This window comes from Brachycentrus maculatus, unplaced genomic scaffold (assembly GCF_059751285.1).
Source record: "Brachycentrus maculatus isolate JH-2025_06_01 unplaced genomic scaffold, ASM5975128v1 h1tg000372l, whole genome shotgun sequence".
NCBI lineage: Eukaryota > Metazoa > Arthropoda > Insecta > Trichoptera > Brachycentridae > Brachycentrus > Brachycentrus maculatus.
Window position 1 is genome coordinate 46,760 of NW_028281121.1, and position 25,957 is coordinate 72,716.

Genomic DNA, 25,957 nt, shown 5'->3' on the forward strand with positions numbered 1-25,957 from the left:
GTGAGCGGATATGGTTTAGTCATAAGTTTTACTTAGTAAATACCACTATTTCTAAATAGTACTAATTACTAAGTAAGACTAAGATTAAAAATGGATAGATCTTACCAAAAAGTGACTGCCGAATCAATTAATGAAAATCAATATATTAACCCTGTTATTGAATAAATCAAGTACATATAAAATAAAAAATCTTACTAAATCAATGATAGATATTGAGGAATGAAATCAAAACATGAATAAATTATTGTGAGTAAAATAGTTTATTTAAGAAAGTTTCATAATTTCAAAATATGCAGAGAGTGCGATGTCTGGTATACTATATTTCTTTCAAGCATATATTTTTTATGTAGTATTATAATACTAGTTATGGATGAATGAATTTTTAAGAAAGTAATTGTTAGTGAACATATTAAAATAAAGTAATTATAAATAAGAAAAATAAATATATTAAACTCCATGTGCAAATACATTTATATTGTAAATTAGCTTAATAATTATAATGCTTTTGTGAGGAACATATACATACAAATATATTAAAAAGCATCGCAGTTACATATGCGCACTTTACTATAAATGCATTGAAACTTAAATTTAAATATTATATTCTCGTTAAATGCAAAATTTCACAACCTTTGAATGATAAAAGCTTAAAAGGAAATTTAAAATTGTCACTATAATAAAAAATATAATATGTAGAAACCAAGTAAGTAAAAGAGATGATCAATGGGGTTTATTATTAAGAGCTAAAATAAATCAAATAGAATCAATGAATGAACATAAGATTATTTTATTTTTTTTAAATCTCACTACATTTTAAACAGAATAAATAACCCTAGCTTTTTATATTTTTTTTACGCATAGCCAGGCCAGAGTGTATATTTTTTATAATCTCAAAAAGTAAACGGCTTTACTACAACCATTAGAATTTATATATTATTAAAAAATATAAATGTATTACTTATTTACTTATAACCCTTATCCGCACCCAATGGTGCATAGGGCACTGCATCGAATTGACGCAGTGTTATCTTAATCATTACTTACATGAAGGCAAGGTGATCACTCTTGCGCTTCAGGAACCAGTCCAGGGTAATATGAAATAAATATTACAGTGTAAAATCACTAATATTTATTTTCACTCCCTTCTGGGAATCGAACCCGGGACCTCCAGCACGGTAGCTCAATACACTGACCATTACACCACGGAGGCGGACAATAAATGTATATATGAACATATAATATCAGCATACAGACGCAACGCTTGGAGTGTGCAACGGTTCGCGTTATGTCGATAGCGATGCATTCTGATCAGATCTGACAGTGAACACGCTAGGAATCACAGCGAGGCATATTGCAGGGTGCATATCTTTGTAGTTTTTTATTTTATTTTTTATTTATTTAAAAAAAAGGACTTTAAAGCGTTTACTTTAGATGCTTGTCTGCAGGTAGGAAAGTAAGGATAGGGAAGGCCAATGTGAAAAATACATCACAAACATCCAGAGCAATTGAAATAAATCTTTCTTGAATTCATATTGCAATTGGCGGGGATCGAACCCGCGATGTCAGTTTCGTAGTCCATTGTCTACCCAATTACGCCACGACGCCTGACCCGCTAGTTGTTACAAGCACTTTTCTTTTGGAGAAGTTTTGTGCTTTGACAAATAATCAAAAAAGCAGATTTTAGATTAGAGACAATTTGAAAGACAAGAAGTGAAAACTATTCTAAATTTATGATATAATACTGTCCAAGTATTAATATTTATCCAAAAGTGAAAAATATTAGAATTGGCGAAGCACTACAAGCATTATACAAAACCAGGTTAAGAACACAAATTTACTTACGTATATGTTAAATAATAATAATAAATTAAGTCAAGGATTAAAAATATTCTTAAGTTAAAAATAAATTAATAAATTGTTTGGCTTTCAAAGTAACGAGTAGGAGTAACAAGTTAAAAATACGTATACAGGCTGTCAAAAAAGAGAATAAAAAAACTAAGGGCCCTGATGTAACTTTAATTTCAGGAATTTTAAATAACAACACGAACCAACCACGCATGAATAAAATAGATGCTACACTCAAACAACTCCATATGTAATAGGTTTTCAATAATTTTTTGGCAATCACAAGACAATCGGTATTATTCTTGTAAAAATCTGTAAAGATATAAGGGAGGTATAAAGGATGAAACTTTATATTTAAGGGTACAAAAACCTCAACTTGATAAAATGCTGCATTTCAATGAGTGAATTTTGAAAGTAAAAATGATAAACGAAACTATTGATGTTTCACATTTTTATAAAACAATGAGAATCTTACAAATATTTTTACATTTGTATGTTTAATCCGATATTTTTCAGAGTGAAAACAACCAATTTTCAATTTCGATGACACAAAATAACACAATTTAGTGGTGCCATTGTAAAAATTAGTCGTAGTTCTGATTTCTCCTCTTTTGACAGACTGTATATGAATACTGAATTTTAAGTACTAGAAGGTGATCGAGTGATGGAATCTCTCATTTCTTGACCTTTTGTTTCAAATGGTAAAGCGAGTGATGCAACAGCGGCAAGGAGTGCTGCCACGGCATATACTTCAGTTGCAAGGCTAATCGATGACTTAAGTAAAACCTGCAAAGTAAAATAATTTTAATAATGGCGATAGTGTTATCCATAAAAAATGTTAAAATACAATTTAAAATCAGGAGCTTGTCAGAAAATAAACTTATATTTACCTGAGCAACATACGGAGTTATCATGGCGCCTAATCTAGCAACAGCACTACATGCTCCCACAGCAGTTGCTCGTAAAGGTGTCGGATAAACCTGTTTAACATTTTAGGAAATATTATAGATTATAGATGGTTTGGACATGTAGAATGAATGAGTGAGGAAAGAACGGTAAAACAAATTTATGAGGCGAATGTTAGCGGGAAAAAAAGCAGAGGAAGACCGAGAAAAACATGGCACGATCAGGTATGCCAAATACTTGAAAGTGGTCAGGTTAGGAGTCGTAACAATCGGCGGGTATGTATGAGGAGATGCATGAACGTGGAAGAGGCGAAGAATGTTTGCAAGGACAGAGTGGTGTGGCGCTCTATTCTCTTTGCCTACCCCTGCGGGGAAGCGGCGTGATGGTTAGTTAGTTAGTTAGTTTATAGATTATCGCCATTATTGCTAAAATTCATATCTAATTTCTGCTGGTAAGAGCAACCCTATTTTTTTGTGTCTTCGATACAAGTTTTTATTTTTAATGCCGTAGAATATTTGCACTAAAGGGAATAATTTGTACAATACAACTATGTCCATGATACAAAAGGTTGTAAAAAGTAGATGGGTATATTCTGACTCTCATCAGAGCAGTAGAGTCAAAATAATTATTGTTAGATGTGACTATGTTAATAGGATTATTATTTATAAATATTTAAACATAATTTTACATGAGATACAAGATTATTACTTTTATATACGAGAAATACAATGACACTGAGCTGAACAAAAAGTGAAGAAAGTTAGCAGGTAGACTTTATTTAGAGACAACTTTCGTCTCTTATTTCTAACTGTGGCGCTATCTATAATCGACTCATATTGCAGTTTTGAATTAAAAACAAAACATATATAAAGATTTTGTCATCTTTTGATAGTCTTCTCCATTTATGAAAAGGATAAAATATCTCCCTTTTTTAAAAAAAAAATACATATATTTACCTCTGGTGTATAAACATACGCAGCTTGAAATAATCCAGCAATGATTCCTCTTGCTAGGAATAATATACATGTGAGGAAGGTTCGGCTGTAAAAATATTAAAATACATAAATAAAAATGATGTGCTACGTTTTAAGAACAAAATACGCCATAATGGTGAATGTAACGTTGAATTTTGACTTACTTATGTGTTGAGATTATAAGAAAACTTATGCACACTGCAAAGATGATAAATTGAAATGCCATTGTTTTCTTCCTTCCGAATCTTTCAATGACATAGATTGTAGCGAAAATTCCTAAAAAAGAGTTTTGTTGCCTATAATTATTTCATGTAATTTTTTTAGTACAAACATACAAATTTACAAAAAATAGACACATCTATAGTTTTCAATACATAAAAATGATTATTAATTTTGTGGTTTCCCAAAATAGATTTGTCAATCTTTAATTTATGATTATATAAAATATGGTCTGAATTACGGAAATATTGTAATTATTTTGATAAATATGAAATTAGGGAAAACGCCATCTTCATTTTGAAAAGGGTAGGTCAATAGAATTTGCAATTTTTTCCTAAAAAATGTTATTCACTTTTTTACTAAATGACAAAAATAAATTGTAATTTTTTTTAATTTCCACAAGAATGTATTAAATACCCAGTTTCTTGTCCTGTCCGATTGAATTATACCATTCACTCAATTAAGAGGTTGATTCTATCCGAATACGTACCAGGAAATTCTGCAAGGGTTGTCCATAAGAGATCCATATAATCTGTGGTTTGCAATGGCCTACAGTCTGCCGCACAGTCACCGTCGTGATCTATCGATGTTTCAAATAGCTCCGTTGTCATTAAAACCAAACCGTAATAGCAAAAGGCACAAGTCATCCTGCATAAATAATAAAGATGGTTACGTCATTAAAGTACAAAATAAAATTTATTTACATTTTCACATATCGTAGTCGTACAGGAGAAAGTGACCAACGAACAAAACGTAAAATGTTCAGGAGGGCCATTTAAGTCACTTTTGCTTGGCAAGAAAATAAACCTCAATGCTATTAGTCATTTTTAACAAGTCAATATATTATACTTCCAAGTTTAAGATACTTTGAGATTTTTTCAGGGCAATATTAAGCTAGTAAGGTATCAAATAGTCAATGATCACGTTTTTGTAAATAGTGAGAGTGAGATGATCTTTAGAAAAAGACTAAAAACACATTTGTTTGCTAAATCATTTCCACCATAATATTTTCCCCAATTCATTCACCGTGAAGCGCCCTTGAGGTATTTTTTTACGAAAATGGCGCTATATAAGTTATCCAATTTTATTATTATTATTATTATTTGTACAAAATGCACTTGGTCACTTTCTCCTGTATGACTACAATATAAAAAAGTACACACAAAAGCTGTCGAACAAATGAAGAAAAAAATAAAGTTGCAAAATTCTTAGCCACAAAATCAGCCACATTTAGTGCAGAAATAAAATTTAATAATTCAAGTTTTATAGAAAATCATTAAATACAAAATGTTTACCAAATAAACCACAGCAAAAGCGATGTATTTCTCAATGGGGGTGAGAGTAAAGGTCTCAAGCGACCTCTTTGTCCTAAGGCGGCTGTGTCATCACACACAAGTCTTCCCGTCAACATTGGCCGTCCATTATCTTTTGCAACCTAAAATGATTTAAACATAAAAAATAAATGACATTTTTACTTAATGAGTATCATGTTCAGGGATTGTTTACAACTTACAACCATTTTCATACCTAATTGTTAACATACATTTACTAACAGTATAATAGCCCCCCACAGCTCAAATCTCTGGAGCTCTTTTCAAAAGCAAGAAAGAGAAATTACTTAATACCATAAGATGTTTCATGTCATCTAGCCTTAGTGCCAATTGAAGGGCAGGCGTACTGTTTTGAGGACATTAGGGAGAGAATGTGATTTTATAAACTAATTTACATGCTGAATTTGATTCTTGTTAATGCTTTTAGTTTTTTTATTTATTAAAACATATATATTGTATTAATAAATTTAGAATGCTGATATTTTAACATAGATGAAGAAGAATACGGATGTCTGGGTATTTACAGGGATCACAAAGTGTCATAGGCTGGATCTCTTTATGACGATGTAATTTTGTTCACCATTATTTTTGCCAAAATAAAATTTATATTTATGTACTTTAAGATATTTCATTAAAACTTAGAAGATACTCATACTATTACTTTTATTAATTGACATTAGTTATAGACTATAGATTAAAAGACCTCCTTTGATATTATGGGAAATTGAACTTTACCTGTTCCAATGTAGCTAATGCCAAGTCAGGCTTACCGCAGGCAACATGGTATCTGGCAGATTCAGGGAGCCACTAAAAACAAAATTTAATCATTTTTTAGTCATTTAAATTTACCTTATTTCTTAGCAGATTTCAATAATAATGATACCAATTGTCTTATAATTAATTTAATAACTAAAAGAAACAAACTGATAAAATCTTAGTTTAGACGAAACTGCAGGTAATTAAATTGCTGCTTTCTTAGCAACCTTCTGGTTGAATTGTAATAACGTTACACCTGATGTAGAAGCTTTACACTTTATGCACTCTATATTCAACTACTATCGTTTTAGTTGTTGAGGCATTTTGTAATGGGTTGAAAAAAATAAAATGTTTTGTTATTGATTCTGTATGTGAACGGGTTGGAATTTAAAGCATTTAAAATATGTGCTCGGCTTGCTTCCGGGGTGGAGCAATTCTCTAAGATCTCAGAGTTTTGTAGCGTGAGTTTAATTGGACCATGATGTTATATTTATATCTGAAAAGGAACTCCATCACTCTTTTCAAATGAAAGATGTTATATTTGTTTACATATTTATTAAGATAAGTGATGTGGTCAAAGGAATGAGATCATGCGATATTTATACCCCTCCATAAAAAATATTGACATTTAAAAAGCTTTGAACTTAAACGTGCCCAATTGAGGAAGTTTTTTAATTGGGATTTTTTTATGTATTAAATGTCTTCAGCAAGCAATATAGAAAATTATTACTTAATAATTCTTATGCATTGGATTTCGATAGTTATATTATGGAAAAAAAACTTACAGGACATATCATTGCAAACAGCACCAGTGGAATGGTTGACAAAGCGAGCAACCAGTGAATTCCCAATGTTGGCATGACTGCAAGGGCAAGAGCGACTTCCAGACACGCTCCCAAAGCCCAGAAACACTACAATGAAAAGCATTTTTTATATAAAAAAATATATAAACATACACATCGGTAGTCAGTGATCTATTTGACATAAATGATGCATAGGAATCAGTTTGTAGAATATACCACATATTTTTGTACAGTAATCTACATACACACACAGATATATATTTGATGTAATAAAACATGCAGACCTTATCAGTATGCATTAGTGCATTCAATAATAAATTTGATTGATGTGGTTTTTGACATGATGGAAAGGAGTCATTAGTCATTACTTGAGATTAAAAAATAGTTAAAAATATAATAATTCCAACGTTGTCCTAGTTAGATAACAATCCAGATGATGGCCAAATGTTATATCAACTTCTACACTGGAAAGGTTACTGAGTGCTGAGAATTTTTTTTGATACAAATGTATTCATTATCTGAAAGTAATTGATAATACTTACATCGAGTAAAACAACACATTTTGCACGTTGTTTAGTTGGCAGGAATTCTGCATAAAGTGTAACACTACAAAACAAACACAATGAGGTGGAGCGATGAAAAACACAAATACAGGAAATCTATGAAAACTCAAAATACATGCAGATTTAAATCTATTAAAAATAAAACACTTGGAAATAAAAACTGTAAAGCAAAAATGATTACATAAATCAACAAAATTACTATATTAATTCAAGAATAAAAAAGCAACCAAAAAACACTTATGGCAAACTTATGACCAGGTCATGTAATTCAAAATTCAAACAAACTGGTTTTTAAAACGCAAAGATGATAGAAATATTTTAAAAAAAAAACAAAAACTGAAAACATACTATTACATGCATGAAATTTTTATCTGACAGGCAATATTTATTCTAAAATTGAAATGATTTAATTCTGTAAAAATGCATACTACATAAAAATAGTGAGTGATATAAATATATGAACCCAAAAGCATGGCAATTTGTTGCAAAATACAATACTTACGACTGAGGAACACAGCCAATAGCAAATCCTACTAATCCCCTTAGGAATAGTAACCAGAGGAAGTTGGGGGCAATGGCACTCAGCAGTCCATAGTAAAATAGTAAAACACCGCACATAGAGAGAGCCTGATAAACATGAAAATATATACCATGTATAAAAATATAAATGAGAGTGGTAAAACAAACCCCTTTCATTAATTAAGATGTAATGATTCAAATAGGACACTTATCTAGACATTCCCTGCGGACATCTTACTGCGTTCTGAGACATTAAGATATTGACATAGATAAAAAAGTACCTATTGTTAAATTTGAATGTGTAACAAGTAATAAATCAATTTTTTGCCCCCTACTTCCAATCAGATAATCCATAGAGCACCTCATCGGATCATTGTGGTGTTAACATGATCAGGGCAAGGCGATTATTCCCGTACTAAGTGAAACCAGAAATATTTGTTTCACAAAGATCTGCATATAGTGGTGGTTATTTTGATAACAGAAAAATATCACAAGGTATTGATACACACGTATTGATATATTTTGAAAACTATTATAGTATGGTAAATGCATTTTATGATTTATTTGAAAAAATCTGAATGCCAGTATGTGTACAGTATGATATTCACGGGGAGTGTTAATATATTTATGTTTTGTGAATATATAAGTAGATAAAAGTATATTGAATCTCCCTTTGGGACATATTTTGATGTTTAGATTAAGGGGAAAAATAATTTTATTAAAAATTAAATTAAAAAAAATAAAAATGTTACCGTTTTTCTTCCATATCTGTCGCTAAGATTCCCCCAAAATGTGGAACTCAGCATCATGCCCAAAAATACTACAGTTGTAGTAAGAGCTTGTTGGTATCTAAAAACAAGAAAACAATTTAAAGAAATGGTATTTTTAAAATTTTATTAAATAGCAACCAAATATTTTTTTCTTATGGTCCCACTATTTGATTTGACAACATTGTTAAGCAAGATTTGTCACCACCACTTTAGTCCCCGTCCACTCCTTTCAACCTATATAACCCTGACATATTATGATGAACATCCTTAGTGCATGTTAGACCTCGGCCTTTAGTGCATGGTCCTCGGGTCGACCAAAAACGCATGTGATATTTTTTATGTAGTTGTATATGTGCGAAAAGTGCTATGGAAGCGACGTGTAGTATTTTTTGCATACTGGTGTAGTGATTGTCCTGACGAAGAGACGGGTACGTCTCGTAATAGGTAGACTAAAGTCTTAGTGAGTAGTTGTATACTAACATTACTAACATTTTGTAAAAAAAGTAAAAATTACTATTTAAAAAGTAAATACTATAAATACTAAAAATATTTCTCTACAATGAAATATATGATTTTTAAGATTTCACTGTCTAAAACTAGGGGTGTTGTACATAAAAATAATGTATCATTACTGTTATAAATTATCTATTAGAATTTCAATGACTGACCTACTTAAAAAAAGTAGAAAACTATTAGTGTATTTGAATGTTTACATGATTTAAATTTATAGTAAATGCTGATTAATGTTATATGTTTACGAAAATGCTGTCGGTTACTTTGAAACATTCCATTCACAGTGTAGAGCGGGAGATAGGATGCTGAGGATAGTCATTTCCATTGAGTCGGCCATCCAACATAGTCCCGTACAAAGAGAAAGTTTTACTTGGAACCATCCAAATCCCAGGGCATTGACAGCTTGAGTTACAGTAAAGGTATCTGGAAAAATTTAATTAAATAAATTAATTAATAAAAACACATGATGAATGATGTCACTATGTGTCAGAACAATAAAGATATGATTCCTGTAATTTATGAAGACATTTCTGCCGGAATAGAGCTCTGATAATAATTAGTTTAGTTCAAAGAAGTTTAACAAAGAACAGTTCAAATAACACATATATTACCATCTGGGACGACAGAAACAGTAGCCATTTCTATTTCTTGCACAGGCCCTAATGGCAGAGGTGGAGCTCTTCCTTTCTGACTGGTCTCTCCACTTTCGTCCAGATCTTGATATCCTTTTGAACGCCCCATTTTGATGTTGCTTACAACGTGAAAGAACGGTATAAATAACACTAGTTCGAACTACAGTAGCAGATTCTAGATAAACTTAATCGATTTCTAAGACCGATTTGAGGGCTCAAACATCAATTAAAAAAAAAAGGTAAACTATTTTGCGTACGGTTTATAAATCAAATATAAATTTGGTTGATAATATTATAAATTATATAAAACTTGGGTCGAAGACCCTCCAAGAAATCTGTCATGCTTCGAGAAATTTAAACGTCACAACATTCATAACAGTAAATGTCAAAATAGTATTGCCATAATATAAAATAGATCGAATATGTATTTTTAATTTCCCAATTCCAAAATAGAAGACGCAAAACATGTGACGCATAAAAGTCCATGAATATTTATTTATTTATTTTATATCTACGCCTCAAGCTTGTGTATTTAACAGTATAAAGTATTTTTTTAGATAATCACGTAACTCAGCAAGTATGCTGGTATTAACAAACAAAAAAGTTTTTATAATATAAAATATTTTATTATTTTATTTTTTATTGTAAGAAATCAAAGCTTTTTTCCACGGCTATTCAGTTGTTAATAGCGTATTTTTTTTTGCGATAGGGGAGAGTGCCCATGGATGGGACGTTTTTGATTTTGCCTCTCTAGTTTTTCTTTGTAAAATAAATCATAAAAAGTAAACGTGGTTTCTCTTTATTCAATCTTTTAGCTACAAATATGCCATACTTTGTTTTCTAAAAAAATTAACTTAACTGACTGAAAAATCGATTTCAAATAATGTCCTAAAATGTCCCATTCATAAACACCCTCCCATGAGTGGGACACCAGTATACCATGAATGGGACATCAATTAAAATACAAGATCGATGGAAAAATTATATTTTAAAACAAAAATAATTGGTAGGCACTTTCATATAATACGTAGACGCATGCAAAAGAAATTTTACTCAACATTTTTGGCAAAAAAAGTTCAGATATCTTAATATTCCACAATTTTCATGGGCCACATAATTTACGTTTAAGCCATTGCATAACACTTAATTGGTATTCTCCTTCACAAATGTGACACTTATTATCCTCCTTTAATTTTGTTTTTGTCAGTGATACACCTTCTATTTCAACTGATTTATCTGAACTGATATCTCTGTTATCACTCATTGAAATATCTTCTATGAGTTCTTTTAAACTCTTTTAGCGTTGGGCTTATTTTTTGGACTATCTATAGGTTTTCCTTTTCCATTCTTCAATAATTGTATTTTCAAAAACTTGTCCTTTTCTGGAGTGTCAGAGATTATACTTGATTTCCCTTTTCTAATTTTTTTCTGTACTGTAGAACATATTCTTCCAGCTGAATTTAAATACGTGGAAAGCATTTCTTCTTGCTTCAGAGTAAATTAACTAAAAAAACTAACGAACTATCACGCCGCTTCCCCGCAGTGGTAAGCAGAAAGAATAGAACGCCACACCACTCTGTCTTTGCAAACATTCTTCGCCTCTTCCACGTTCATGCATCTCCTCATACATACCCGCTGATTATTACGACTCCTAACCTGACTACTTTTAAGTATTTGGCATTCCTGATCGTGCCATGTTTTTCATTCGCCTCATAAATTTATTTTACCGTCCTTTCCTCACTCATTCGTTCTAAATGTCTAAACCATCTCAACACACCTTTCTTAATTTCATCGATAATGCTTGTCTCAGCTTTGCATTCCTTCCTTATTTCACTATTCGAACATCTATCATAGATCGTTTTGTCACACATTCTTCTGAGATATCGCATTTTGACTGCATTCAGTCTACTTTTATCCTTCTTTTGCCAACTCCATGTTTCACTTCCAAACATTAGAGTTAGAATCAGGACTACGTTGTGCCCTGCCAGTTTAGCTTCCGCTGATAGGCTCTGTTATTCCTATGCTAGGTGTATGTAAAAATATCTAACCACTAGAAATATCAGCCTTTACTTGTTTAACATGTCTATAAAGTGAAGATTTTCCTTTTGCATATGTCTTTGCAACCGACGAAATATTTTGCTTTTTATTTAAAACCTCTTCTACAGCAGCTTCAATTTGAACGTTGGTTACGCGTGTTCTTGGCATTATAACCTAAAAACAATATAATGTTTACAATACGTGTAATACAAACGAGTAAAAACGATTTTTAACGTAAATAAAAAGTATTCGTCATGAATGGGACAATTTTCCCTTTGAGTGGGACCGTCCCATTCATGATCACTAGACGCGTCCCATTCAAGGAAATGCGTGATTTTTAGAAAAATAGATAAATCGATACATTTATACTAAAGTAAATTTGATGAAACTTGCTTTATAATATACGGAGAGAACCGACTTAAATAATTGTATGTATCAATTGGAGCACTTATCATAACTTATATGTGCAAACAAAATCAAATTAAAGTATATAATTTACTTTTTGACCCAAAAAAATTGTAACACGTCTTACTCGCTTCACTGTCAGTCGAGAACTGTGGTTTGAGGATTAATCTGTCTAATATCGTAACGTTAATGTTGGGTATTTTTTTTTTTTTTGTTACAATAGTTTGGGCTAGAGGACGATTGTCCCATTCATCCTCTGTCCCACTCATGGGCACTCTCCCCTACTATATTTCGTTAGAAATTGTTGCTGATGCTACGGCCACCATTACATTTTCTGGGTACTATGATACTGAAATTGTGCGAAATAAAAAGTTGGATTTATTATTGATTAATTTATTGAAAAACGAACAGAATACAATTTACAAAATCATAAAATATAAAAAGAAAAAGAAAAAGAAAATTCCTATTAAAGGTTTCCACTTTAAAATAATCTGAAAACTGTCGTATACATAAGTAAAACTATATAAAATAAGTATAACTATATAATAAGTATAAAAATGAAACGTTAAGTCAATGCTAAAATTCAAAACTGAAATGATCAAGTCAATGATAAAATTCCGCATTCAAAGGCCGAATCTTTTAATTTAAACTTCTTGCGACTTCATTCTTAAACGTTTTGAAAGAAATACTATTAATGTCTATTTGACTATGCTTTTAATATTTAAATTATAATTCATTCAATTTAATAAACAATGAAAATGAGAACACAATTTACTTATATTAATTGTATTTACGATTCAAAGAGGTTCAAAATAAATAAAAGTGATTTTTTGGTCGACTGCTGATATAATTTTACTTTGGATTGTACCTAAAGCGCTGGACTGATCACCTTTCCTTCAAATGATTTTCACTCAAGATAATACTGTGTCAATCTATTGTCCATTGGGTACGTATCATTGTCATACTGAGATATCATTGTCGACGTGATCGTATGAGGAGATAAACGAAGAAGCTAAGCTTGTTTGCAAAGAAGTAGTATTTTTTATGTTCATTTTCTACTCCCAGCGATTCATGGAAAGGTCTATGCTTGGTTTAAGTCTAAGAGATAAAATATGAAATTAGTAACAGAACCAGAATAGCGGATATCATGGATAGCGTAGCAAGACTCAAGTGGCAATGGGCGGGACATGTTGCAAGTCAGAACACCACAAGTGGTTGCAAGTCGAAAGGTGGACCATAAAAATTTTGAGATGGAGACCTTGGTAGAATAAACGAGAAGACCTCAATAAAGATGGTCCGACGACATAGCCGCTGTGAGGTTTAGAAATTGGATGCAGCGACAGGCGGAAAAAATTAAACGGAAGATGCAATCCATGAGTGGAGAACAGAAGGCTAAAGAAGAAGAATTCTACCAATTCGGAAAGTTCGGTGTTTAAATGTTATTTTATCTCCTAAGCACGTGCTTACTGTGTTTATCAAACGATCCACCCCTGTATAAGACCTGCGTAGGTATTTGTGCTTGATAAAACATTTCCAGAGCTGTTTTTCTGGGGCGACTGAGGTACCTTAATCGCGTAAGTACCCTACCGAGGGGTTGCGGGAAGTAGGCCATTGCAGGCTGCACCACTTCTCCACATAGCCCGTGCCTCCCTATCCAATGATTATTGATCTATTTTTAATGGGTCGCCCAGACTATAGGGGACATCGCACTCGATAACAGGTAAGTACTTAGCGACATCGGTATACATCTTCCGTGAATATTTAAAAAATGTTGTTTATCTGGATGTTATTGACATTTTCGTGAAAATATCAATTCATGCTTTTTTGAGTTACCCTTTGTCTGTAAATGTCAATTAAATCAAATTAAATTAAATACCTGACTATCTTGTAATAATTTATTTATATGTATATACGTCTACCTCCGTGGTGTAATGGTTAGCATGTTTAGCTAACGCGCTGGAGGTCCCGGGATTGATTCCCAAAGGGGGGGTGTGAAAATACATATCAGTGATTTTGTACTCTAATATTTATATAACATTACCCTGGAATTATCCCTGAAGAGCAGGAGTGATCACCTTGCCTTCATGTAAGTAACGATCAAGATAACTTTGCTTCAATACTATGCAGTGCCCTATGCACTGTTGGGTGCTGATAAGGGTTAGAAAAAGCTGAAGAAATATAATTAAATTTGAATTCCTTAATATAATTAAATACACATTCGACAATGTTGAAAATGTTTTGTTCGTCATAGTAATATCAAATCTAATCAAATAATGTTCAACAGTTAGAAAGTATAATAATGTTATACGATGTATAAAGTGATCACTTAAACCGAATCAACTGATCACGTGACCACTGTATACACCACGTTTTTTTCTTAAAAGCACTTTTTTCATTATTTATTGACTTTGCGTTAATTTTGTATAACTCCAAGTTTATACTTTTAGTATTTAAATCAAACACTGATTTGAGTCTACTGAAGTATTTATTTTTAAAACATAAATTCCGTGACAATTATTTCGCATTGTTAGGGCATTTTCAAACTAATGTAGGACATTAGTTTGAAAATGCCCTAACAAGAAGAAGCAATTGTCACAGAATTTATGTTTTAAAAATAAAATAAACATTTAAGTAGACTCAAATCAGTGTTTGATTAAAATAATTAAATTACTTGTATCATTTTACCTCAACACTAGCGATGAGATATATTACAATTGTTTTTTTACAAATCCCATCGACGACAACAGCTAACGACATAAAAAGGTTGATGGGAAACTTTGCTACCATGAAACCTTACTTTTTACATTTCCGAAGACTTTTTTTAACCCTCCATGCCACTGTGAAATTTTTTATTACAAATCACATCGACGACAATTGACAACAACAATAAAAGTCGTTAGAAGATTTTATTATCATGTTTTAGCAGACAAGCTACTCAGTGCTCAAGCGCTTCAAAATAGTTATTTATAGCCTAAAAGATATTCTTCGATTTTATTCTGGTTCCCATCCCTTTTATATATATTTTGAATACACCAGTATAGCCTAATTTGTAGATGAGGTATTAGTCAGAGACTCGATATAAAAATTAAATTAATGAATTTTGACTAACGCGAGATCCGAAACGGTTTGCGTTGTCTTGATCAGTTTTTTTACTTTGATTTTATAAAATTTTACAATATCAACGATACTCACCGTTAGTAGTTCATTTTTTTTCAAGATATTTTGAGGGCTGCATAGAAGGTAACTAAGGCTCTTTTTAATTTGTTTAATTTCGAATGAATACCTTGAAGGTGTAAAACACATTATTTAACATTTTGGTAATTTTGTATTCTGGATTTTTTTTCATACCAACTGTGGACATTGTAGGAATATCAAGGGAAAGAAGAGTGATGCTGTTTTTAAATAAAAGTTTTTTTTATTCAATCTCCATACTTTATTTTACAATCAGTCAATATTATGATTTCATACAAAGAAAATTAATCTACATAATAAATACGTCTTACAAAATTTAATAAGATTAGATTATAGTGGATGGCTATCACACATTCAACGGCAATGAAATCAGAACTGAAGAAGTAAAAAAGTATTTTTTATACAAACATTGGGTTACCATATGGCGAAAATAAAGTGATATCTTCCGTTTAAGCGACCCAAAAAATGTCTTTTATGAAACTTCAAATATCTGTTATAAAAAGGAGGACGTATGGTTACCCAATTAAATATAAATCATTTTTCAAGTATTTTTAGATGCCAGTTCGCATCATTTAAGATCTATTATAGTTTCAACCGAAAAACATATTATTTTGAATAATATAAATGGTGTAATTAATTAGCTTTGAAAAATGCAAATGCATTTTCCGATATAAAATAGAAATGTTATTTAAAAATACAATTTTCTATTCTAATACAGTTATCAAAATATATAATAGTATATACATACATTCAGTAGATATAACTTTGAAAATTTACACAATTAGGGTGGATATGTAAAGACTTAAGTGTGTGCTAACATTCTGCTGGAAAGTAGTAAGTTACAAAAGTATTCATGAATGGATGGCAAAGAATACTGAGAGAAATATTCGTTACATCTTTATGTACGTTAAAAGAGAAATACAGAATTGACATGAATTTTCAGCCTGAGAACATTTGTAAAGCTGAATCATCACTGAAATTCGGAAAGAATTTCTTCGTATAAAACGTTTTGCGGGCTCTGAAAATGTGAGCATTTACCTAAGGGTTGGCACTTTTGTACAAACAAGCTTTATACAGATCATCTTAAGGGCTAATTTAAAAAATATGCATATTATCAATAAAAAAAGATAGTTTAATACATTTTTACAAGGATAAGATTTCTGTGCAGTTAGAAAAGAAGCGGGTGTTATAAAAAATTGTGCTCTATAAAAATAAATCTATTTTGGTGCTATATTGTCATTCACGATATTCGAGTTTTATTTGTACACTCGAATTATTATTTTAGTTTAATACTGATTAGTTATTTTCACTGGAAATCATGTTAAGAGTTATGGCAACACTTGTTATATTGTTATACTCTGAGAGAAAGGATCCTCCTCCTTGCCAACCCATGGAAACTGCTCTCCAAATTAATTCGCAGATAATTTTAGATAAATCTTTATAAATTATTCAAACTTAATAACGCATGGATTAACTGATATATTTTGATATAATTGATTTATGTTATAAATACCAGCTTTATAAAAAAATCTTTGAAGTACTATAGCAAATTTCAAGATAAATGTTTATTATCAATTAAGTTAAATTGATATAAGTTTTATTTGAAAAAGATCATCGAATACTTACAATAGTAAAAAAACACAATTTAGTCTACACGATAGAAATGGAATCGATATTTTTTCGAGATAAAGATATTTCAGAATGTCAATAAAAACTTCACAATATCAAGTTAAAATATCGAAATTTGATTATTTTTAGTGCTGGAAGAATTTTTCAAACGTTTTATATATGTACGCGTAATCCTACAACTGCGATGGAGAGATTTTTCACAGTAAGCAGACATCGATCTTTTTTCCTTATATATATATTATTAATTCTGTAAATTCTATGACATAATCTTAGGTAAGTCAGTATGAATTGACACATTAATCTCAAACAATCATTCTGACTAATTTAAAAATAAATGAATGGTTTTCTCAATAATCAAATAATACTAAAATATTTCGGAAACTGTCGTAACGATTCTCAAAGAACGCGGTTGGTTTCCATCGTCTATATTAGGTAAATATTTGACTAAGTATAATGTTTCTAACTTATTTTCTATCATTTTATTTACATACTCCATTGAGCGTCTATAGCTGCCTGAGAAGGGGTCCGCATTTAGTATGTATACTATAATGCCAAATATAGGATTAATTATATTACGTTGTACAGTAGTAATTACATAATATATGGTAAATCGCTATTGAGCCAATCTCTGACTTAAAACCTTTTCAAGTACAAAACTTTTCCTGAGCCGTGTAATACTACTGAGTTATACGGAAATTACGATATTTCGATTAAAAAATTACAATGCGCGTAGAAAACTTTCTATAAAATATGAAAAAATGAAATATTAACATAAAATAAAATAACGTTAAGTACTTTTTACAATAATATACACAATCAGTCTCAAAAATTAAGAAATGTACAAAATGTTCAGATATTTTTATACGTAAGGTCGAAACCGTGTATCGCTTGATTCAATTCATCTGGATTCGGCGGATAGCTGGAAGACGTCGAAGGATTTGTTTACGTCATGCTCCTTTTCTTCAAACCCTTCAGTTCGCCAACTAAATCTTCCTCCGTAGAAATGAAACGTTTCTGCATTCTTCCTTTGTTCTCGGAGTTCTGAAATGAGAAAATAAAGGTTAATTAATATTGGACATTCTTCGACTAACTTGTAAAATAAGATCAAAATTTCATCACGATCTATTTATGGAAATGATTGCGGTATTTAATTAGTAAATGTATGTTTGAGCTCAGCAGGTGTTCGTAAGGGTGGTCTGGCGTGTGGGAAATGGTGGCGGGTGGTGTGGCTCAATGGAAATCTCCCAAAGGCTGGAAGGCTATTTTTAGTCACGCCCGCGCCCGGGGATGGGACGATCGAAGGCGCGGAGTGGAAACCGAAAACTACCGCTACACCCGGCGCCGGCTCTCTTGAATGGGCTCCGCACATTCATGCATTTTGGTACAGAGGCGGGCTGATAAGCTCAATTGATCGTTTTAACGAAAATGCGCCCGTACTCTATAAACTGGTTTATTACTTATGCATCGGTACATGTTGTATAAACGGGAGACTAATGAATTATTAATGAGAACTTACGGGTTTGAAAGATTCCTCCATGCTGAGAAGTCGCTTGATAGTGTCATATCCCGAGGAGGTCCGCTTGGCGTGGGAGGGCGAGTTGGCAGCCAACAGCTGCAGGACAGGCTCGGAGAAGGGGTGACGAACTGGAGCGGCCGGTCTCAGAAGAACTTCTTCCTTCTGACCTCCAGGACCCCCTTTCCCGACGGGAGCGGCAGTCGTAGTGGAAGTCGGGGAAATAGGTTTAGGGGTCATTATTCTCTTGATCGTTTCCACTTTCGATATCTTGGGACTCCTCTTGCTGCCCCAGTTGATCCATCCTTCGTCATTTTGATAGTCGTCCGACATATGGAGGTCGTTGTCTTGTCTCGTTGTCTTGGCCGCGGAAATATCGCGGTTCCACGAAGGCATAGACCGGAGAGCTTGGTCGTTATTACCGGAGGAGAACACGTTAGTTTTCGGCACGTGATACAGCGGCTTGCCGGCTAGAGCTTTCAGTTCTCTGACGTCTTCATCTTCGAAGTCTCTGGTATTCCTGTCTCCGTAAAACTCCAAGGTTCGGCGCTCGTCGTACTCGTTATTCTGCCTCGACGAATCTGGAGCGGTTTTCTGAGCGCTTTCGTTGTTCTTATCGAGGGCCTCAGCGTACATCTGGGACATGATGAGGTTCTGGAGGAAAGCCGCGTTCACGTCTTCGTAATCGTTCCTCCAGGCGGAGTCACCCTCGAACCACGTCTCCTGGCCGACGGGCAGGGACTCCGTCCGGGCGCCGCCGCGCGGCTGCTCCTCCTCGGGGCTGTAGGCCTCCTCGTTTCCGTAGTAGCCGTAGGGCGTGTAGTAGTAGGGGTAGACCGCGTGGTACACGTCGGCCTCGGAGTAGGGGCTGCCGACGGGGTAGTAGGCGGGGTAGTGCACAACGGGCACGGGCTGGTAGTAGGGCTCCTCGGCGTAGCTGTCCGCGTACGGGTAGGGCCGCGCGGGCCGGTAGTACATCGGCTCAGGGGCCGGCCGGTCGTAGCGCGCGGTGCCGTACACCGGGAGACTGAGCCCCGGCGCGCACAGCAGCCCCCCGAGCAAGGCAGCTCCCAACCAAAAGGTCAACATCTGCGGACAAAAAACAACCGTTCGTCAAGTTGTATTCTAACGTTCAACAAAAATAGGTCGATAATCGTGACCTAATTCCAACAGGTTACTGAAACTGACTTAGGGGGGTGATTTTGAAGAATTAGAATTAATTACTTGTGTAATTTAGAAAAAAAGAAACACCGTGTTGACGAGCGTTGTATAAAATGTGGAATAGTACATGGAGTGAAATCTTTAATGAGATTTATAGACTGGAAATAATTTATACTTTTGTAATTATACCAAATCAAAAATAAAAAATAAAAAGTAATAATTAAAAATGTCGTAAAACGAAAATTACTGTCATGGGTAATTTATCTGTTCTAAAATTGACGAAGAACCATGAAATGTGTATATTTCGATATTTCATCACACTTTGTAAAATAAATTTTTCTATAAATGAGAATAAAAAAGAATAACTTTTTCATATATGTAAATGAAAATAAAAACATAATTGCATACAACCGTGTACTTTTTTAGAATAAATAAGCTTTGAAAGGAGATAAAATACCAATGTATCAATTTTAACGTGATATATTTCTTATCATGTTTGTTCATATTATAAAAATTCAAATGATTATTTTTGTTTGAATACAAGATTTTATACAACGTAAAATAAAGTTGAGAGTCCTAGAATTATTTTCGCAGATGAATATAACTAGGCCGAGCCTGGACGAGTCGGGATTCTATTTTTGGACGATCAATAGCACAAATATAAAAACCCAGACCTCTCTGGCGCCATTGCAACAGGTGGCTGGGTGGTGAGGGTTGATATTCTATAAATAAAGCGCTCTCTGGTGCGAACTTCCAGAGTGAAAAGCTTGTACGAAATTTCCACGGTAAAAATTATAAGTATATTAAATCACTCACCGTAAATATTGTAATCCTTGTTGAATTCACAAAAAAAACTTTTAATAACTATCGCGTTGTATTCACTGACAGTTTATATTTTAACTAGTATCTTGAATATATTTTTTACTACACAAATTTATTCACTTAGGCCTCGTTCGCAAGGTAGCAGGTAGTACTTCACTGTTAGACGGCTGCGAGTAGAATGCCGCCTGGCGCGCTGCGTGCTCTATTTATAGAGGCCACCCTCCCGCAGAGCCTCGGCCGCCCACTCGTGAATGAAACGCTATGCGCGCGCCTCGCCCGCTTTTCCGTCCCCCCATTGGTCGGAAAAGTCTTCTTCTACCCGCCGATTGGTCCTCGTCGGCAGAAGTATTGATCCACAAATCCATCTACAGGTTGTGTGGGCCGCGGAAATATTCCGTAAATATTAACGAGCGACGGATGACGCAAGAGCGAGGGAGACGGGACTACGGGGGGTGGGTGGGGAGCTTCCCTTCCCCCGCGACTCGATTCATTCACAAATTCACCCTTCTACTTGTGTGGAAAGATGCTTCGAACCGACCCACGCCTTTCGCATTATTCTTCTCGGCGATAATAGTTTTATATATAATATCTACTCGATCCCCGAAGGCTTATTTCCAACTACTAATAGAACCATAATCATCAAATTTATTAAAATATATTAAACCTTCAATGTTGGCACGTCGGTACCTACATATATGATACGCGGAACGCTAATGAAAGGTCCACTTCCTTTGACAAATGACTGGTGTGTTTCCATTATTTGCACAAAATTTTCCACGAACTTTATGCGGCATTCACGAGTACCTGGAATTATAACTACCCACGAAGTTCGCCTAGTTCCCCTCTATTCCGCAGAATCAACATCGTGGTATTAATTATAACGTTTTTGTCAGATAAACGTTAGAAAAATTACTCTCCATAAAAATATGCATAGTTATATATAACTAATAATACAAAATCATAGGATATAATGTATCATATTTTAAAATACTTCTGTACTTTCAATTGATTAATTTACTACATACATATTATATTATTCAGAATCATTTTGATTGAAAAATTATGGTTAATTTTCAAATTACTTGTGTGAGAATTATGATATTTAAAAATTTACTGAAAAGTGTAAATGAATTAACGTATTGAAAAATACATTTATTTTTTTAGTACAACGAATATATTAATAAAACTTCTTTATTTTTCGATGTAATAGTCTGATGATATCTCTGATATAAATGGATTATCAAAAAAAAAGTCTACTGTATTGTTAGGATTTGTACAATGCCCGACGGATCGGCGCACGAAATCGTGAAAGACAAAGTGACGCAAAGCGTAGGCTGTAAAAAATGAATGATCGTGCAGTTTTCCTCTAGAGCTGCTGTGGAAAAGCGTGAATAATAATAATAATGGAATAAGGGTGGCTATCTAGGATCCATCTACCCACGGTCCAGCTCTCCGGCTATAGTTTGGCAACAATCCAAGATATGTGAAGACTCGTAGAATTCCCGACGGAGGAAGAATAAATGAAATCCTCAGCACTTGAACATGTAAATTGTATTCATTTCGTAAAAACTAGTCGAGGATTTGAATGATTGATGTAAGTTATTAATATCACTGTAAAATTATACAATAAACTAAAAACTAGAAGAAAAAAATGTGGAACTTCATACAAAATTTTTAGGCCTATTCATTCAATATGTATTGGAAAATATTATATAAATATTTTTTTCATGGCATAATATTTTTTTAACCTGTAAAATGTCCCTAGATTATGCCGCTGAAAATACATCATAATACGAAATAGCTGTTTATTGATTATAAAATCGCTGTTGGAAATCAGAAGATATTTTAACCGATAGTCATGGTGGATTTGTAGTATTAAACTAGTTTTAATAAAAATCGGTTACAAGAATGGATTATCACATTTCAAAAATTACAGCCTAGAAAATATGCATAACAATATGGTATACGAGTACATCACAGAAAAAAACTGCATGTATACACGATTATATACATTCTAGATTGAAGATACTATAGAAATATGATATGAGTATTACCGAGATTTATAATTTCGCCATTAAAAATGTAACATCGATATACTATTATACCGTGGTTAGAGTCGCGGACTCTTAAGTCAGAGTTACTCGGTTCGAACCCACTCTTCCACAATTTGATACCTATTTCTAATAATGAGCCGCTTAGGCTCACAGAAATAGTATGAAATTGAAATATTTGTGTAAATAATAAAAACACAAATATTTATATTATATAAAAAATATATAAAAAATATTCAAATCTGTGTGTTTATACGAGTAACATTTTCCAATATTTTTATATTGTAACTTTTGTGTGCTTCTGCAGTTTATTACATTTTGCGCTATATACGATGCTCGAGGATGAAATAAAAAATATATTCGCCAATTTAGACTATTTTTTCCTCGATATTTTTTTCTTTAGAATGGCATATTTACAATCAGCTTACCGTCACATAATTTAAAATAAAAAATACCGAATAGAAAGAACTAAAGGAGATATACCTTTTAGCTGTTTGAGAGATGAATAAGTTGGAAAAGGAAAATTTCAGCAATGGGTAGTATACGAGTACTCGGGGTTCGTGCACATACTCGTACAAGCTTGTAACATATCGCTCACTCCTTTCAAGAACGTCATAAATCAAAAATCGTCAATTTTCAGTTGTGCATGTTTTCGGAATGTCCAGAAAATGTACCATATCCCAGCAAAAGCGGCATATTTTTAACTTAATATTTGTCCGCTACAAGGCAGAAAGTATTGTTTTTGCATTTTGTAGAAAAGGTATTATTTAATTAAAAAGAAAAATAAACTAGTTATTTTTTAAACGGAGAAAAAACCTTTAGGTTTAACCTAAAAAGATCTGTTACACAGTCAAAAGTTCAATAAGTGGCTTGATATTTATTTTTAATATATTGTATTTTATTTTTAAACTTTAATAACGTTCTCCTGAAAAATCAAGTTTTTTTATTTATGACGTTCTTGAAAGGAGTGAGCGATATGTCAAGAGACTCGAACCTCATTTACATCTTTATAAAATTAAGCAACTTTGTTTTAACCACTTTTTTATTATTGTAACATTCATATACTAAAATTCCTATTATTTATTTTAATTTTAATATTTGATTATTTTAATGATTTAGAATTTAATAAACCCTGATGATGACAAGGCTCTCGTCGAAACCGGTAGGTTAAAGTGTCCTAAAAAAAAGTCGATAAAATGTGCCACAAAGTATCTGCCAAAAACATTCAAGAACTCATTTACATCAACTATAAAAGCTGTAATGGTTTAAATTTTAGGGTATATAAAGTTAATATATGAAATTGATTAATTTTTAAAGTCACTATAAAATCCAATTCAATAATTCAATAATCAATTACATACTTGCAATAATTTATATTCTGTTTTTTTTTTTTAAAAAAATTATGATAGCGTCAATAAATAAATCAATAATAACTATTCTATGTACGTTCGATGACGTAGATGTCGACACTTGTCAATGATGTCAATATAAATATTTAGGAAGTAAATTAAAGTGATGCAAAGGCTAGTACAGATATTAAGGTTAATCGAGTCCTTGGAAAGGTTCGTGGCAATTTGATAATAGGAAAAAACTCAGTATTCTTCGTCAGTCAATTCGCTTTCTCTGTGACGTTGAAAAAACGAAGTTATTTAATATAAACTGAATATTTTTCAGCGATGTTATGACAAAGGGTGTCAGTACCTAGTCAAACTGACACACTCCCCTAGTTGAAATTATTTCAGATGAAATTATTTCACTTGATTATTTTTTTTGTTTAATTTTCAAAATATAAAATAAGCTTGATTTTTTTAAAGATAAATTTGATAAAAAATTATCAGCAAAATCTAAACTGGCAGTACACAACAAGCGTCCTGGCTCCAACCCTAATTGATGGAATCGAAACATGCAGTTGGCAAAAGAAGGATGAAAGAAAACTGAATATAGTCGAAATGCGATCCCTCAGACGATGTGCGGCAAAACGATGTATGATACATGTTCGAATAGTGAAATAAGGAAATAATGCAAACTGAGATAAGCATTCCTGATAAAATTAAGAAAGGTGTATTAAGATGGTTTGGATATGTGGAACGAATTATTGAGGAAAGAACGGCATAACATATTTATAAGGCGAATATAGTAAAAGAAGCAGGAAAGACCAAGAAAAATTTGGCACGATCAGATATGTCAAATACCTAAAAGTGGTCGTTATAATCGGCGGTATGTATGAGGAGATGCATGAATGTGATAGATGCGAAGAATGTTTGCAAAAACAGAGTAGTGTAATACTAAAGTACTTATAACATTAGATAACGACCGGTACATACGAGTATATACATATTATACTTACCCTCGCATCGTTAAAATCACATGAAAACCATATTCTCATCTCGATTACTTTAGGTCCATGACTCTACTCCTAAAATCACGCATAATAATAGCGTATTTTTTAAGAGTATAATCTGTAATTCTTATGTTTTATTTGTGGGGGTGCCAAAATTCTGCTCACTAAATAATCTGGATCCGGGCAGCTCTGTCTAAATTCAAGGTTTTCATATCTTTGTAAATCGCGAGCTTTACAAAGTCTTCACTTTGATTTACACCGCATTACTTCTCCTTGATCGTCGTATTCCTCATTTCCATGACTGTTTGTTTGTTATGGTAGTGATAAGGTCGCCATGCCACAGTATCTACCCTATCATCTTCTCTCTTCTACTTTCTACTGTCTCTAAAAATGCTATATTTTCTTTCTTTTAAGAAGTTCAAAGGAGAAAAAAGCTGACAACACAACCAAAACGTTTCTAATCTGTTATTGACCATTAATGGATATTAATTTGTGAATAATAATTTAAAACTATCAATTGATTAATTTTGTCCAACTCCGTAGTGCACGTTTAGGTCAGCGCGTTTGGCTACCATACTGGAGGTCCCGGGTTCGATTCCCTAGGGAAGGAAATAAATACGGGTGATTTTCACTCTCCTAATTATTTAATATCACCCTGGCCGGTACAAGAAGCGCAGGGCTGATCACCTTGCCTTCATGCAACTAACGATCAAGATAAAACTGCATCGAAACGATGCAGTGCCCTATGCACCATCGGGTGTGGATAAGGGTTATTTTATTGAATTAATTCTCATTACTGGCAACAAAAATATAAAATGTATTAGGAATTTTAACATTTTTTGTAATGAGTGGAGTAGAGTGAAAAGTGGTACGAAGAATTTTATTACGCAATAAAAGCGCTCTTCTCCCATTGTATTACATTTATAGACCCTATTCGATGTAGGTCTTGTCTTGTAAATGATTACAATACAACTT

The 25,957-nt window shown here is 32.9% G+C and overlaps 2 protein-coding genes across 2 annotated transcripts; both read right to left on the minus strand.

Moving 5' to 3' along the window:
• Positions 1-1,374: 1,374 nt before the first annotated feature.
• LOC148303327 (synaptic vesicle 2-related protein-like) lies at positions 1,375-9,991 on the minus strand. Its single transcript, XM_088270117.1, has 13 exons — positions 9,811-9,991; positions 9,463-9,622; positions 8,669-8,765; positions 7,900-8,024; positions 7,377-7,440; positions 6,817-6,942; positions 6,011-6,082; positions 5,240-5,379; positions 4,435-4,592; positions 3,890-4,001; positions 3,708-3,792; positions 2,736-2,825; positions 1,375-2,631 (listed from the first exon to the last, which is right to left on the minus strand). Exons 1-13 carry the CDS (start codon positions 9,938-9,940, stop codon positions 2,485-2,487), a joined length of 1,506 nt encoding a protein of 501 aa, XP_088126243.1. The 5' UTR covers positions 9,941-9,991; the 3' UTR covers positions 1,375-2,484.
• Positions 9,992-15,663: 5,672 nt separating this feature from the next.
• On the minus strand, positions 15,664-20,770 carry LOC148303328 (uncharacterized). The gene is made up of 3 exons (XM_088270124.1): positions 20,585-20,770; positions 18,611-19,696; positions 15,664-18,135 (listed from the first exon to the last, which is right to left on the minus strand). Exons 2-3 carry the CDS (start codon positions 19,694-19,696, stop codon positions 18,037-18,039), a joined length of 1,185 nt encoding a protein of 394 aa, XP_088126250.1. The 5' UTR covers positions 20,585-20,770; the 3' UTR covers positions 15,664-18,036.
• Positions 20,771-25,957: the final 5,187 nt, after the last annotated feature.

Bases quoted from the DNA above. Each gene is read 5' to 3' on its own strand.
- LOC148303327 (XM_088270117.1), bottom strand. From the start codon at position 9,940: ATGGGGCGTTCAAAAGGATATCAAGATCTGGACGAAAGTGGAGAGACC. The intron at 6,083-6,816 runs GTAAGTTTTTTT...TTTTGTTTTTAG, and splicing joins TGTTTGCAATGATATGTCCT to TGGCTCCCTGAATCTGCCAG. The intron at 3,793-3,889 runs GTAAGTCAAAAT...ATATTTTTACAG, and splicing joins CTTATAATCTCAACACATAA to CCGAACCTTCCTCACATGTA.
- LOC148303328 (XM_088270124.1), bottom strand. From the start codon at position 19,696: ATGTTGACCTTTTGGTTGGGAGCTGCCTTGCTCGGGGGGCTGCTGTGC. The intron at 18,136-18,610 runs GTAAGTTCTCAT...TTCTCATTTCAG, and splicing joins TGGAGGAATCTTTCAAACCC to AACTCCGAGAACAAAGGAAG.